The following is a 12,180-nucleotide window of genomic DNA, read 5'->3' as shown; positions in this document are numbered from 1 at the left end:
CACATAAGCAGCCTGTGCTGTGAGTGCAGCCTGGCTCTGGCGGTAAGAATTTTTAATTTTGGTAGGTGTGACATTTACAGCCCTGCGAAGGAATCTGGTCTTGTAAAGTGCTGCTGGCAGTTGTTTTTAACAGCCTTGTAAATATACAGTTAATTTGTTTTTTGCTCGCGAGATTAAAACAGGAACAGAGGACTTGAGGTGTTTTAAAGGGTTCACTACATACTTGCTCACCACCTTTCGGTCAGGAAATAAACACACTGGTGGAAAATGCATGCCTTCGACTGTCAACGAATGTGGCAGCTCTCAATGGTCACCAACAACGCAGGGTGAGTATTCTGTTTGGGGCATTGTATACTTATATACTAATACTTCTCTTCTTGTGTAAATAATGACCAAGTTACAAATGTTAAAAAGTCAAATTGCATCATCCTGACATTAGTGGCGGGTTTGCCAGGTGGTGCAGAGCTTTGGTGGTCCCTGCCAAGTCTGCACCCCCATAACTATCTTTAGCTATAGCTGGCTTTATGCCCGATCTGTTCCCTTTAGGCCTATAGCAGAAAAGCAGTCCTAAATCACACTTGTCCTCCCCGTGAAATGATCATAGCGGGGGAACGTGTAGTGACTTTTACGTGATATGTGACTATGTTTAACTCAATATATGTGGATGCATTTTACGAGAGGTGCAGTTTTTCGGCTGGGGGACTGCTTTGGAGAGCCCGGCAGTGGAGATTTATTTGTTTTCAGAGGTTCAAATAAAAGTTGAAGAACTGTGTGAAAAATCTGGCGCAGTTTATTTGAGAAATGAAGCGTGAATAACAGCGATGTCAAAGCTTACAAAAATCCGCCAAGGCACGACCTCCAGGAATTAAAGTTGAAAAGTCCAGTTTTAACTCAAGCTATTGTAAGGATAGCTCTTTCCCTCTTTCTCCGCCTCTTCTTCTTGTCCTGGAGGCGACCGGTGGCGTCAGCGAAAAACATCACATCCTCCTTACTCTCGATCTCTCTCTGAAGAAACAGGAGCGCGGCGTGGTTGAAGCCCATCATGTCCTGTAATGGATTTGAATAAATTAGACTTTATTACACAACAAATGAAAACGGGAAAATCAAATACAAATGCATAATCTGTCAAATTCTTTCTAATGGGCCACAAAGCTGATTAATTCTATTTAATAGCTTTTATTTCATTGTAAAATATAAAGTACTTATTATACCTATAGGCAGTGTTGTTAACTTACTATATTGTACCTCCAAAATGTTATGTGGTTCTCCAAATGAATTTTACAAGATTTGGTTCCTTTTTTTGGTAACGCTTTTTATTAAGGGGAGCTTGTTAAGTATTAATAAGGTATAAATAAGCATTAGTAATTAATAGGTCATAAGTAATAATTGTAAAGATATTAATATGTTGCTTATTATCCATCTTTTACCATAGAATTAGACCATTAACAAGATACTTATTGATGGCCTATCCTAATCCTAATCCTGACCACAACCCTAACCCGTGACCCTAAACAGATTACTAACGCTTATTAATGCTTAATTACTTAATAATACTACATTTTTTATTTGACCTACTGTATATTTAACCGGGAAAGTCCCACTGAGATTAACAATCTCTTTCACAGGGGAGTCCTGGCCCCAGAGGGAAACCTATTGTACATGTTCATAGTGGTAGGGGAAACCGTGATACCCGGAGAAAACCGAAGCAGACATGGGGAGAACATGGAAACTCCACACAGAAAGGCCCCTCCAGGTGGGATTGGAACCCGAGACCTTCTAGCTGTGAAGCACAAGCACTAACCGCTAAACTACCGTGCTGCCCAATGTATAGTAAATATATAGAATAAAGTAATATAAAGCAAAACACACGGTTTTCTCTCCTTTGGTCCCCACTAACATTCACATTTACTTCATCTGCAAGATCAAGTATTTATCTTAAATCAATCAGCTGTATGTAGGCTTCAAAAGGACCTTCATGTTATCAACACATAGCACTTTTGTCTCACTTTTTGTAGACAGTTGATTTAATTTCAGTTAAACAATGCCACACATTATTTCGTTCAACTTGCTTACCCGAATTTCCTGGACTTTGGAAAGGGTATTGGTCCGTAACTCATCAATGACAGACAGCAGCATCTGGTTGCTGGAGATTTGCCCAAAATGGATTCTACAAAAGAAAAGACATTTACGTTAGCAAATCGTGTCTCGAGATATATCTGAACTCAACTTTTAGCAAGAACACTTACTTAAGAAGGAAGAAAAGGCAGCGACAGACCAGCTCCACATCTAGGCCCTGCTTGATATAACCATTACACAGCGTCAGTAGATCTGAGACATACGGGAACGGCAGCACGAGCAGAGACACCTCCAGCTCACTGAAGAAATATCAGAGAAAGAAAGGTTAATGTGCAGTTAAATGATTATGCAAGACCAAAACTTGCATCAAGATTTGCTATATTACCTGGATCTGACTTTCTTTATGACTTCTAACACATACTGGGCTGGCTGTAATTGACACAGTAAAGTATCAGGATAAAGGAAACTTGAAATATTTGTTATGAAGCGTTCAGTTATTTGCACTTACAGAAATGTTTCCAAATGCCACAAGGATCATGTTGGGTTTCGGTGGAGGAAGCTGCAAAAACACATTTATAAAAGCAATGCATAAGCAGCTCTACGTGCATTTCAGTCCCACACTTTACCTCTTTGCCAGCATGTTTACAGGCGTACTTGTGCTCCTCCATCTTCTTTAATTCTTCCCTGTAAAGCTCCAAAGCCTCCATAATTCTTTCAGCCTGCACACATTTGAAATTACACAATTATACATGGCATTTCAACACATTCCTGCGCGTTTGGTGCCTTCTTTGAACTACATCTTACCTGACCATGTTGTACATCAAACTTACATTTAGTTTGAGGCTTTTGTTAAAAATGTCATTCTATTTCATGGTTTATAGGCAGCAGCAAGTCCAGTTAGATGATTTTTAAAGGTATTTTATTGTTAATGCTACAAACTGCAGCCAAATGTGTTTGGACCATCATTTCTGTATTTCTGATGAGCTTCTGCAGCAAAATTAGTCAAACAACCTTGTTATTGTTACAGAAATTTAGATTTGAAGCCAGTTTGAATCCAATTTAAAGAGGGGGTATTATGCTTTTTTCAGCCACATAGCACCAGTCTATAGCACACTACAATGATGACGAAACCTTCTGTTGGTCTGTCAATGCAGTAAATTAGAATAACTGCCTTGTATAAAATTGCTCTTTCAAAATGGCGGTAGCAAATGACTTGAAATAGGCCCCTGTCTCTTTAAGAACCTCTGACCCTTTCCGACACGCCCCCTCCACACGCTGTCTGTGGCATCACAACAACACTGCGCTCGTTGTCTCAACAGTATTGAAACTACGATCGGTGCATTTTAATTTTTATTGTTGGAAAGGAGCTACTGTTTATCACTTTGTGAACAATGGCCACACAGGATATTATTTGGAGACGAACCTTCCACACCGGACGCTTGGACGGGGCTCTTGCCTGAAAAATAACTGCTGTTTGGAGGCTCTCTCTTTGCATCTGCCATGCCCTATGGATCTCTAACTATACCCCCATGGACGACACCAGGATCTGCAGGAGCCCATAAGATTCAAAAGACGGACATTATCTGTGCAGGTGGACAATGGTTTTTCGAGGTTACCCGTTAGCTTGTTATAATCGACTACAGCTCATTGTTGATGAAAAGTCTGTAATAAACCACAAATGTGTAAAGCCAGGCTCATTGTGTGATCATCGTAAAGGCTGCTTCGAGTAGTTGCCTGCTTTATTGACGTTATTTGTGCATAATATGCTGCCTGTTTTCAATGAATGTTGTGAAGGTGACGGTTGTTAGCTTGTCGCGGCTAATAGTGCCTTAGCTCTGGGAGAAAACCACTCGGCTACGACTCACTGTAGATGAAATGTGAGCAATAAACTACAAAATCAACAAGCCAGGCTCCGTGTGTGATCATCATAAAGGCTGCTTCAAGCAGTTGCCTGTTTTAGTGACGTTTTCAATGCATAATATGCTGCTTGTATTCAGTGAATTTTCCCGTTAGCTTATTGCGGCTAGCTTGTTAGCTCCGGGAGAAAACCACTCGGCTACGACTCACTGTAGATGAAATGTGAGCAATAAACTACAAAATCAACAAGCCAGGCTCCGTGTGTGGTCATCATAAAGGCTGCTTCAAGCAGTTGCCTGTTTTAGTGATGTTTTCAATGCATAATATGCTGCTTGTATTCAGTGAATTTTCCCGTTAGCTTGTCGCGGCTAGCTTGTTAGCTCCGGGAGAAAACCACTCGGCTATGACCCATTGTAGATGAAATGTGAGCAATAAACTTCCAAATCAACAAGCCTGCCTCCGTCTGTGATCATTGTTAAACGGTTCTTTATGTGTGTGGTGGTTTTATTGACTTTATGTGTGCATATTTCTCGTTTTCACGTGATGACTCGAGGTTTAGCTTAGCATTAGCTTTCACCGGAGGCTCTGTGCATCATCAAGGCCCAGCGCAGAACCATACACTGAAATAAGTGTTCTTGTCACCGGTTTGAATCCTGGGTGTTTCGGTAACAGAAACACTGATGTGTGTCTTTGTAAAAGTCTGCTGTGGCTCCGGTTCACAACACATGAAGCTAATCCTCCATGATGACTCTGTTTACATCTTAGGGCTAGACACTGCGGGGAGGGGGTTCTGCTGAGGAGCAGTGGTTGGTTACTCGGCTGGTGACGAAAGGTCGGAGGCGTATCCTGGAGGTCGAGGGCGTTTCCTGAAGGAATCAGGCGTTTTATCCATAGTTTTATCCCTAAAATGGCCGCCATCAGAGTTTCTACAGATTACTCGAAAATACGTGAATGTGCCAAGGCAACACTTCAGGCATGGTTTTAATGAGGGAATGACTTAATAACATGATGTAAAGCTTGAAAAAGTCGATTTTGCATAATACCCCCCCTTTAACGACATTTATTGGCCTTAATTTTGGGAAACCCTGTATTTTTAGTTAAGATAAATATTTTTTTCATTTCAAGTCTACTGAATGTCATGCAAATTTAGACATTTCTTTAAACAGAGACATTCCATTGTAGACATTGTTACGTTTAATGATTAATATTATGTCGCTTCAGAGGACGTTTCGTAAATGACCACATTTGTTCCTGGGATGTACAAATTGTCCAACTTGTGGCTCATTCTTTGGTCGTTATCTAACCAGACACGTCCCACTGAGATTCCAGAGCTCCCCACTTTTTCATGAGTGCCCTTACCCAAGAGGAGACACTATTGTACATATTTTAGTCACGGAAGAAACCGAAGTACCTAGACAAAACCTACAAAAGAATCTATGGAGTACAAGTTAAGTCCACACAGTCCGGGATCAAACTGCGACCTTTGACCTCAGGTTGTCATCGGGTGCTTGGATCTCAACTTCTTTTTTCATTTGCCGGTAGTTTTTATTGGAAAAAAATATCATTCCAGATAGTACTTTTGATTTAGCAAACCATTAAGAGGATGAAACAAATGACAAAATAAACAGTGATTTGTGTGAAAACACTCACAGCTTTGACCGTCTCTACTGTCTTCTTTCCAGCTGGTGCTGCTTCTCCTTGTGTCTCTCCTGGTACCTGTAAACCCCCATATAATATATTTACAACACACACAACACATTACTGACAACATCCAACCATCCATGTAGATTGCATCTTACAAAGTAGTAAAACCATATTTTTTACTGTGCATGTGTGTATCTTAGAAAACATTTGAAATATGAGTGAGTAATCGCTCTTACCACAGGAACATCCTCTTTAGCCATGTTCTCCTCCATCTCTGCCTCTCGCTCCTTCACAACAAAACCATCATTAATATTAGTCAATAACATTGTATAATCTCTTTAATGAGTACATACCATCTCTCTCTCCTCATCCAGTATAATAGGCTCTCTCGTTCTCTCCCAGAGCCGCAGGGACTTGTCGTGAGAGGACGACACAATGTGGTCACCACTTGGGCTGATGGCCAGACACCACACCTCTCTGTGGTGGCCCTATGACCGAGAAAAACATCACATTATAGATACATGTGAGATTGTGGATGAAAATACACATTAATACCTCCAATGTCTGAATGTGCTCGAATTTGTCTGCATCCCATTGTTTGATTTTCTTGTCCTTTCCCGCAGTGAAGAAGAGATGGGTCTTGGGGACAAACTGGAGGAACATCACACTGTGGAAATAGAAAGAATCAGATTTAAATTAGTGAGAATTAAAGGCACGCTCTCCAATTTCAAATAAGGTAGTCCAATGTTACTTGTCGTCATGAGCAAACATGGAGCGGTGACAGTCTCCGAAGTCTAGACCCCAGATCTTGACATTCCTATCAGCCGAGCCTGTGGCAATGAGTGTACTGTCCTGCAACAACAACCACAGGGTGATCGTTTAGAAAAATGCCATACAAATCAGTTTATTGCTTTGACTTCAGTACTCACATGGGAAATATCCAGACACAAAACAGGAAGCTTGTGCCCATAAAGAGAGAGGAAGAACTGAAAAGACAGACAGGTCATTTTCAAGGTGAGCATGTTTTTGATCAAAACTTGTCAACTTCTTGATACACATAAAGTAAACATATCTCTAGGCACCTTCAGCGAGTCTGTGTAGAAGACCTTGACGGTGCAGTCTAAAAGAGAAACAGCTAAAAGTCTGTGGTCTGGGGAAAGCTTTACACACAGCACATCCTCCTCCAGCTGCAGAGTGCGGGAGTGTTTCAATGTCAACCTCCTGTAAAACAGCAAAAACGGTAGGTAAGAGACAATAACATGACAAGCAAACACAAAAACATGATTTCAAATTAGCGTAACTTTTCAAAACTTACTTCTGTGTTGTCCCCTGGTCCTTGATCAGTTCGAAGTCCCAGAATTTTACCGTCTTGTCTGCTCCACCAGTGACAATTCCTCGCTATAAATAATTCCAATTAGCTTTTATATTCCACAATATTCAGTGCATTGCAAATATTTTTACCTGATCTGGGGCGAGGCAAATCGACCACAGGGCACCATCATGGGCATCTACAGTCTCAAGAAGGCTTCCTGAAGCCAACTCAAAGATCTGCAGCTTCCCACTCTGTCATTACAAGGATTTGTCAGTTCAACATGAATACATAAGGACATAGAAATAGTGGGGAACTGACTTGAATGAATAGTATATACCTTAGTCCCTAGTATAATCTGTCTGTCTCCAGGCACAAACATGGAACATAGAGCATATTCACAGGCCATAGTCCGAATCACCTGCAGAGTCGACCTAAAAAGCACATCGTTCATATAAGACTTTAAAATGACACATTTCTAGGGGGGGAAATTTCTGACTTTTTCCCTCACCTGTTCCACACTTTGACAGTATCCCCAGACGCAGACAGGACAGCGAGGTTATCAGAGCTAAAGGCCAGAGTCCGGACATCAGTGCGGTGGCCGCCCAGAGTGAGCCGAGCCGTCTTATTGGCTGTGGGGATTTTCTCTGTGGTCCTCAGACTGTATGTCTCGACTGTGTTGTTCTGTAGCAGCAGCGCCACCTTCAGCTCACAGCCGGCACATGAAAGGCAGTCCACCCATCTGCAACATCAGACACAAAGGCAGAAAAAAACTTTCATAGAAGCTGTGAAATGTGAATGGTGATAAATTACATAATGATTATTTTGAGACTATTTGATGAAACATATAATACGATTTTGACACTGACCTGATTTTTGAAGATGCTTTGATGTTTGTGAATCTAATAATTTCATCCTTTAGTGTTTGCTCCACCACTGGTTCTGCTTCTTCAGCTGCATCCTCCTGCGACCTACAGCAGAGGGCGCCACAACAACATTATAAATGCTCATTATAAACACTGGATTGTTGTAAATAATTGAATCAACATTTTACATACTTGGCTGCCTTCTTTTTGGCCTTTTTCAGCTTCTTTGACATTTTTTTCTCTATTTCATCTTTTGAGAGCACAGTGAAGATCTCCAGGACTGCATCATTGCCCTGGAAATACAATTAAAAACATAAAATACAAAGCTATCATGTGCAGCAGATCTTATAAGTGCTGCACATAAGGATGAGCAACGATAAACTCACATGGCAGGCGATGACTCTGGCTTTTTTGTCGGCAGCCATTGACACAACGCGGTCCCTGGCCTCTCTCAGGATGGAGCCTGCCTTCTTGCAACTTAAAATGCGCTGTAAGAAAGTTCAGCTGAAGTTTAATGCAGAGGACTTTCAACTGGGAACTCCCATTATGATTTTGTACACAGAGCAAACTGCAATAATAACAAGGTTGTTCTGACAAGTTTCACTGTAGTCAATATTCATTCACTCCAATCTGTGCCATCTCTGATCAGCACCATTCACTTACTCACACACAGAGGGGGTAAAGAGTCTGGCCTAAGAACACAACAACAATCTGCACCTGCGAGAGCCGGGATTTGAACCACTAACTTCTCGGTCAATGGACTACTCTACCATTTGACGCCCTAATGGTGTTTTTTAAATCATTAAACCCCGTTAAAAGATGACAGTTCTGACAGTGCATTTTGACCACATTTAATAAAGCATTAAGAAATGTAATAAAATGTGTCAAACATAAGGACTACATATATCTATCTATGCATCCATTTATCCTTTGTGTAAACATTAATTTCTATTACCTCTTCTGGATTCTCGTCCAGCTCTCCCTCAGGGTCTTCATCCTCCTCCTCCAGCAGACTTTTTCCTTTCTTCACATCTGGCTCTCCTTCTGCTCTTTCCTGAGGGTCACAATGAATCAAACAAATCCATTATATGCTTTTAATTAGATTACATCAAACATTCGCAGAAATTGCAAATGACAAACAGGGTTTGCTTAATAACTAGTTTGTGCTTTCTTAGAAAAAGCTGATTTTCTGTCAAAACTTGAACTTGGCCGGTGCTTATGAAATCGTTAACGGATTAGGGTAATCAATTACATGGAGCCATCATTTACTGATACCACACAGATGATAAACATTTTTACATGACATGTCACTGGATGTCATTTCGGTAAATGCTTGTTGACCAAAATGAAAAATGCAAAATAAAAAAAGTGACCCTGAGCCCCCACCTCCTGCAGGTAGTTGATGTCCCAGGCTCGTAGTTCACTGTCAGCTGAACCTGTCAACAGTCGGCTCTCCTGATTCAGCATCACCATGCTCCACACCTATAATAAAAAGGTTAACATGTTCAAGTAGTAACATACAAAAAAAGTGGGGAAAAAAAGTATTTGGTCAGTTTCACACAGACATTCTATTGGATTTTGGCCAAATACTTTTTTCCCCACTGTATAGTATCAATGTCTGATTCCAATCTTGACAAAAGCGTTGTTTGTTTTTTTACTTTAATTTTAGGTTGACTGATGATTGTTAGGACAGTCAGAACAAGAAATTGAGACAAAAACTAGAAACGAGTAGCTAAAAATAAAAGATTTGGTCATGCCCCCTATTTTAGCCCATCTATTTTTTTTTATCTGCGGTTGTCTGTACATGAGTGAGGGGTGGGGGTTTTGAGCGTGTGTGTGTTCATTATCATTTACTGTATATGCGGGGGTTGAGGTGATTTTAATCCATAAAGTATTTTGTGTTACATGTTGTATGAAAATCACTTTATAAATAAAGTTTGATTTGAGTTATAGTGATTTGATTTGATGATGCCCGATCTTTCAACAATGCCTGAGGAGACGTTACTGAGAAGCGTAAGTGAGTGATTTAATCATTGAACCAAACAAAGTTCAAAGAATAATGTCTCTGTTAGATAAAGTCAACAGAAGATATGAGGCAATCCGATTACTTTCCAGGACTTAAGTTAGCCAACTACAACAACATTCAATACACATATAAAGAAATAATACACTTGGAAAGGTACAAGACGGAAAAACCTGGCTCAAAATGTATTTCCTTCACATACACAAAATAACTTGGAAATGTTTTGCTTTAAATCTTCCCAGTGATATTTTAAAAAGTTGCTTACCTCACTGCGATGGCCAACCATGGTTTTAAAGCAATGTTGAGTATCCAAGTCCCACCACTTCACAAAGCTGTCTTTAGAGCTGCAAAAGTATCACAAATAAAACCAAATCAACTCTTTATAGTTTATTTTGATCAGGACAGTGCAGCTATTGGCTATTTTTCATCCTTTGTACCACACTCTCACTCCACTATTTATTGAACACTGTAGAAACATTTGTCCTCTAGAGGGAAGCCACATGGCGCTTGGGTACCCATCTACAAAAGTCAAGAAGGTTCACGCTCCACAGTGCATGTTTGCAGAGGTAGGGGAAACCGGGGTACCCGGAGGAAAACTTACGCAGACACGGTGAGAACATGCAAATTAAATACCACACAGAAAGGCTCCGTCCAGCCTGCGTATTAAACCCGGGACCTTCTAGCTGTAAAGCACAAGCACTAACTGCTGAGCCACCATGCCGCCCACAAAATATGCCTGCGATATACCACTCTGTTATTTTACAGCAACATATCAAACACTTGTCATTACAAAGTTACCTAGTGACCAGGAGGTTCTTCTTGAGTAACAAGGCCTGAGTAATGACATCTTTGTGGCCTTTCAGTCTGTATAAGCCAGACTCGTTGATAATGTCCCAAACAATGATATCGGTGTCCTGCATGAAGAGCCAAAAAAAACTGTTTTAAAAAGTAATAAACAACAAGGTAAAGGCATTTGTTCATTATCATAATGTTTAAACAACTCTGGACATTATTAATTGTGTTGTGTTAATGTTATAATGTTAGACACTCACCTTGGATCCTGTGACTAGCCGTGCTCCCAGAGAATCATAATGAATGACAGTGACGGCCGACTTGTGTCCATTGAAAGAGACATTACTCTCTCCGTTTAACAAACTGAAAATCCTCACAGCCCCATCCTCGTATCCCACGGCGATGTGGACACCATCAGGGGATGGGCAGAGGAAAGTGACTTCATGTTTCTGGCCCTGCAAAATCAGGACCTAGACGTACAAACACAAAAATACTTGGAGTAAATCACCTTTTCTGAGTTTATACAGAATCACATCAGAATCAGTCCTACCTTTTCCCCTTTTCGGGCATCCCAAATGAAAACTTGTTCGCATGCAGCCACAGCGACATACCGTCCCTTCTCTCCTCCACGTAGAGTCACATATGCAATATTTGCCTTCTGACTGCCGATCACTCCAAACACAGCACTGGGCGCATAACGCAGGTACTGTTTGGTCAAACCCATGACCAACTGTGACAGGAACACACTGCAACCTATTCAAAACACAATGACATTAAAGCAGACACATAGAAAGCTGTATGCATTGTGTAAGTATGTTTTTGTTTGTGTGCTTGTTTGACTGCAGAAATGTGCTACCTTTTGAAATACTGTCAACACCACTCACTTATTGTGATCATCAAATAATGTTTCTTTTTTTACATTATAGATGGTTGGTGCATTGCCAAAAAGAAGGACTGCAACACTACCATTACTACTACAACTATTACAACTATTACAACTACAACAGCTGCTACTACTACTACTACTACTACTACTACTACTACTACTACTACTACTACTACTACTACTACTACTACTACTACTACTACTACTACGTGTGTTGAGACTTCTTTCTAATCTGTATGCAAGGCATTCATGTTTTGTTTCCACATTTTTCTTATATATTTATTTCGATGTTTCATAGAAAACACTGAGCATGTTTGAAGCTAGCAGCAGGCTATTAGTGTTTGACTGTTTATACATAATAGGTAACCCGAAGGTACGGAGTTACATTCGCTTTTCATAGACTTGAGCCTAACACCGCCCCTCCAGTTTGCAATTTAACAACATATCGAGCGGACACAGCGCTACCTCAGGACGCACGTGTTAAAGATTTTACGCCTTAAAACACTCTTGTAATGAATCTACCATACACCTAATACTAAAATACATTACTCACAGGTTTAATGTTCGTGTTTTGAAGTAATAACTAGCATAATGTACTCGTTCCCCCATGATATTTTACCTTTTTGATGAAGCGGCTAGCCTAGTCGTGTGTTATGGTTCCAGTGCAAGCTTCCAGACCTAGCCAATCAACTACTGAGCATGATCGATCCATAATGTTTCATTATGT

The 12,180-nt window shown here is 40.6% G+C and overlaps 1 protein-coding gene across 2 annotated transcripts; it reads right to left on the bottom strand.

Moving 5' to 3' along the window:
• Positions 1-436: 436 nt before the first annotated feature.
• wdr3 (WD repeat domain 3) lies at positions 437-12,117 on the bottom strand. Of its 2 annotated transcripts, none has more exons than XM_079562504.1 (27): positions 12,073-12,117; positions 11,118-11,320; positions 10,828-11,037; positions 10,574-10,689; positions 10,041-10,119; positions 9,139-9,234; positions 8,708-8,806; positions 8,139-8,240; positions 7,945-8,045; positions 7,756-7,857; positions 7,398-7,628; positions 7,227-7,320; positions 7,039-7,140; positions 6,893-6,975; positions 6,660-6,798; positions 6,507-6,563; positions 6,329-6,429; positions 6,133-6,244; positions 5,931-6,065; positions 5,814-5,864; positions 5,584-5,649; positions 2,703-2,795; positions 2,585-2,635; positions 2,462-2,505; positions 2,247-2,375; positions 2,074-2,167; positions 437-1,047 (listed from the first exon to the last, which is right to left on the bottom strand). In XM_079562504.1, the coding sequence occupies exons 2-27, from the start codon at positions 11,289-11,291 to the stop codon at positions 892-894; spliced, it is 2,817 nt and encodes a 938-aa protein (XP_079418630.1). In that variant the 5' UTR covers positions 11,292-11,320; positions 12,073-12,117; the 3' UTR covers positions 437-891. The 2 variants fall into 2 exon arrangements, with proteins under 2 accessions (XP_079418630.1, XP_079418631.1); XM_079562505.1 differs by having other exon boundaries at positions 11,118-11,313.
• Positions 12,118-12,180: the final 63 nt, after the last annotated feature.

This window comes from Gobius niger, assembly GCF_951799975.1.
Source record: "Gobius niger genome assembly, chromosome: 9".
NCBI classification, from domain to species: Eukaryota; Metazoa; Chordata; class Actinopteri; order Gobiiformes; family Gobiidae; genus Gobius; species Gobius niger.
Note: the sequence above shows the minus strand (reverse complement) of the source record. Positions and strands in the feature narration are given on the sequence as shown.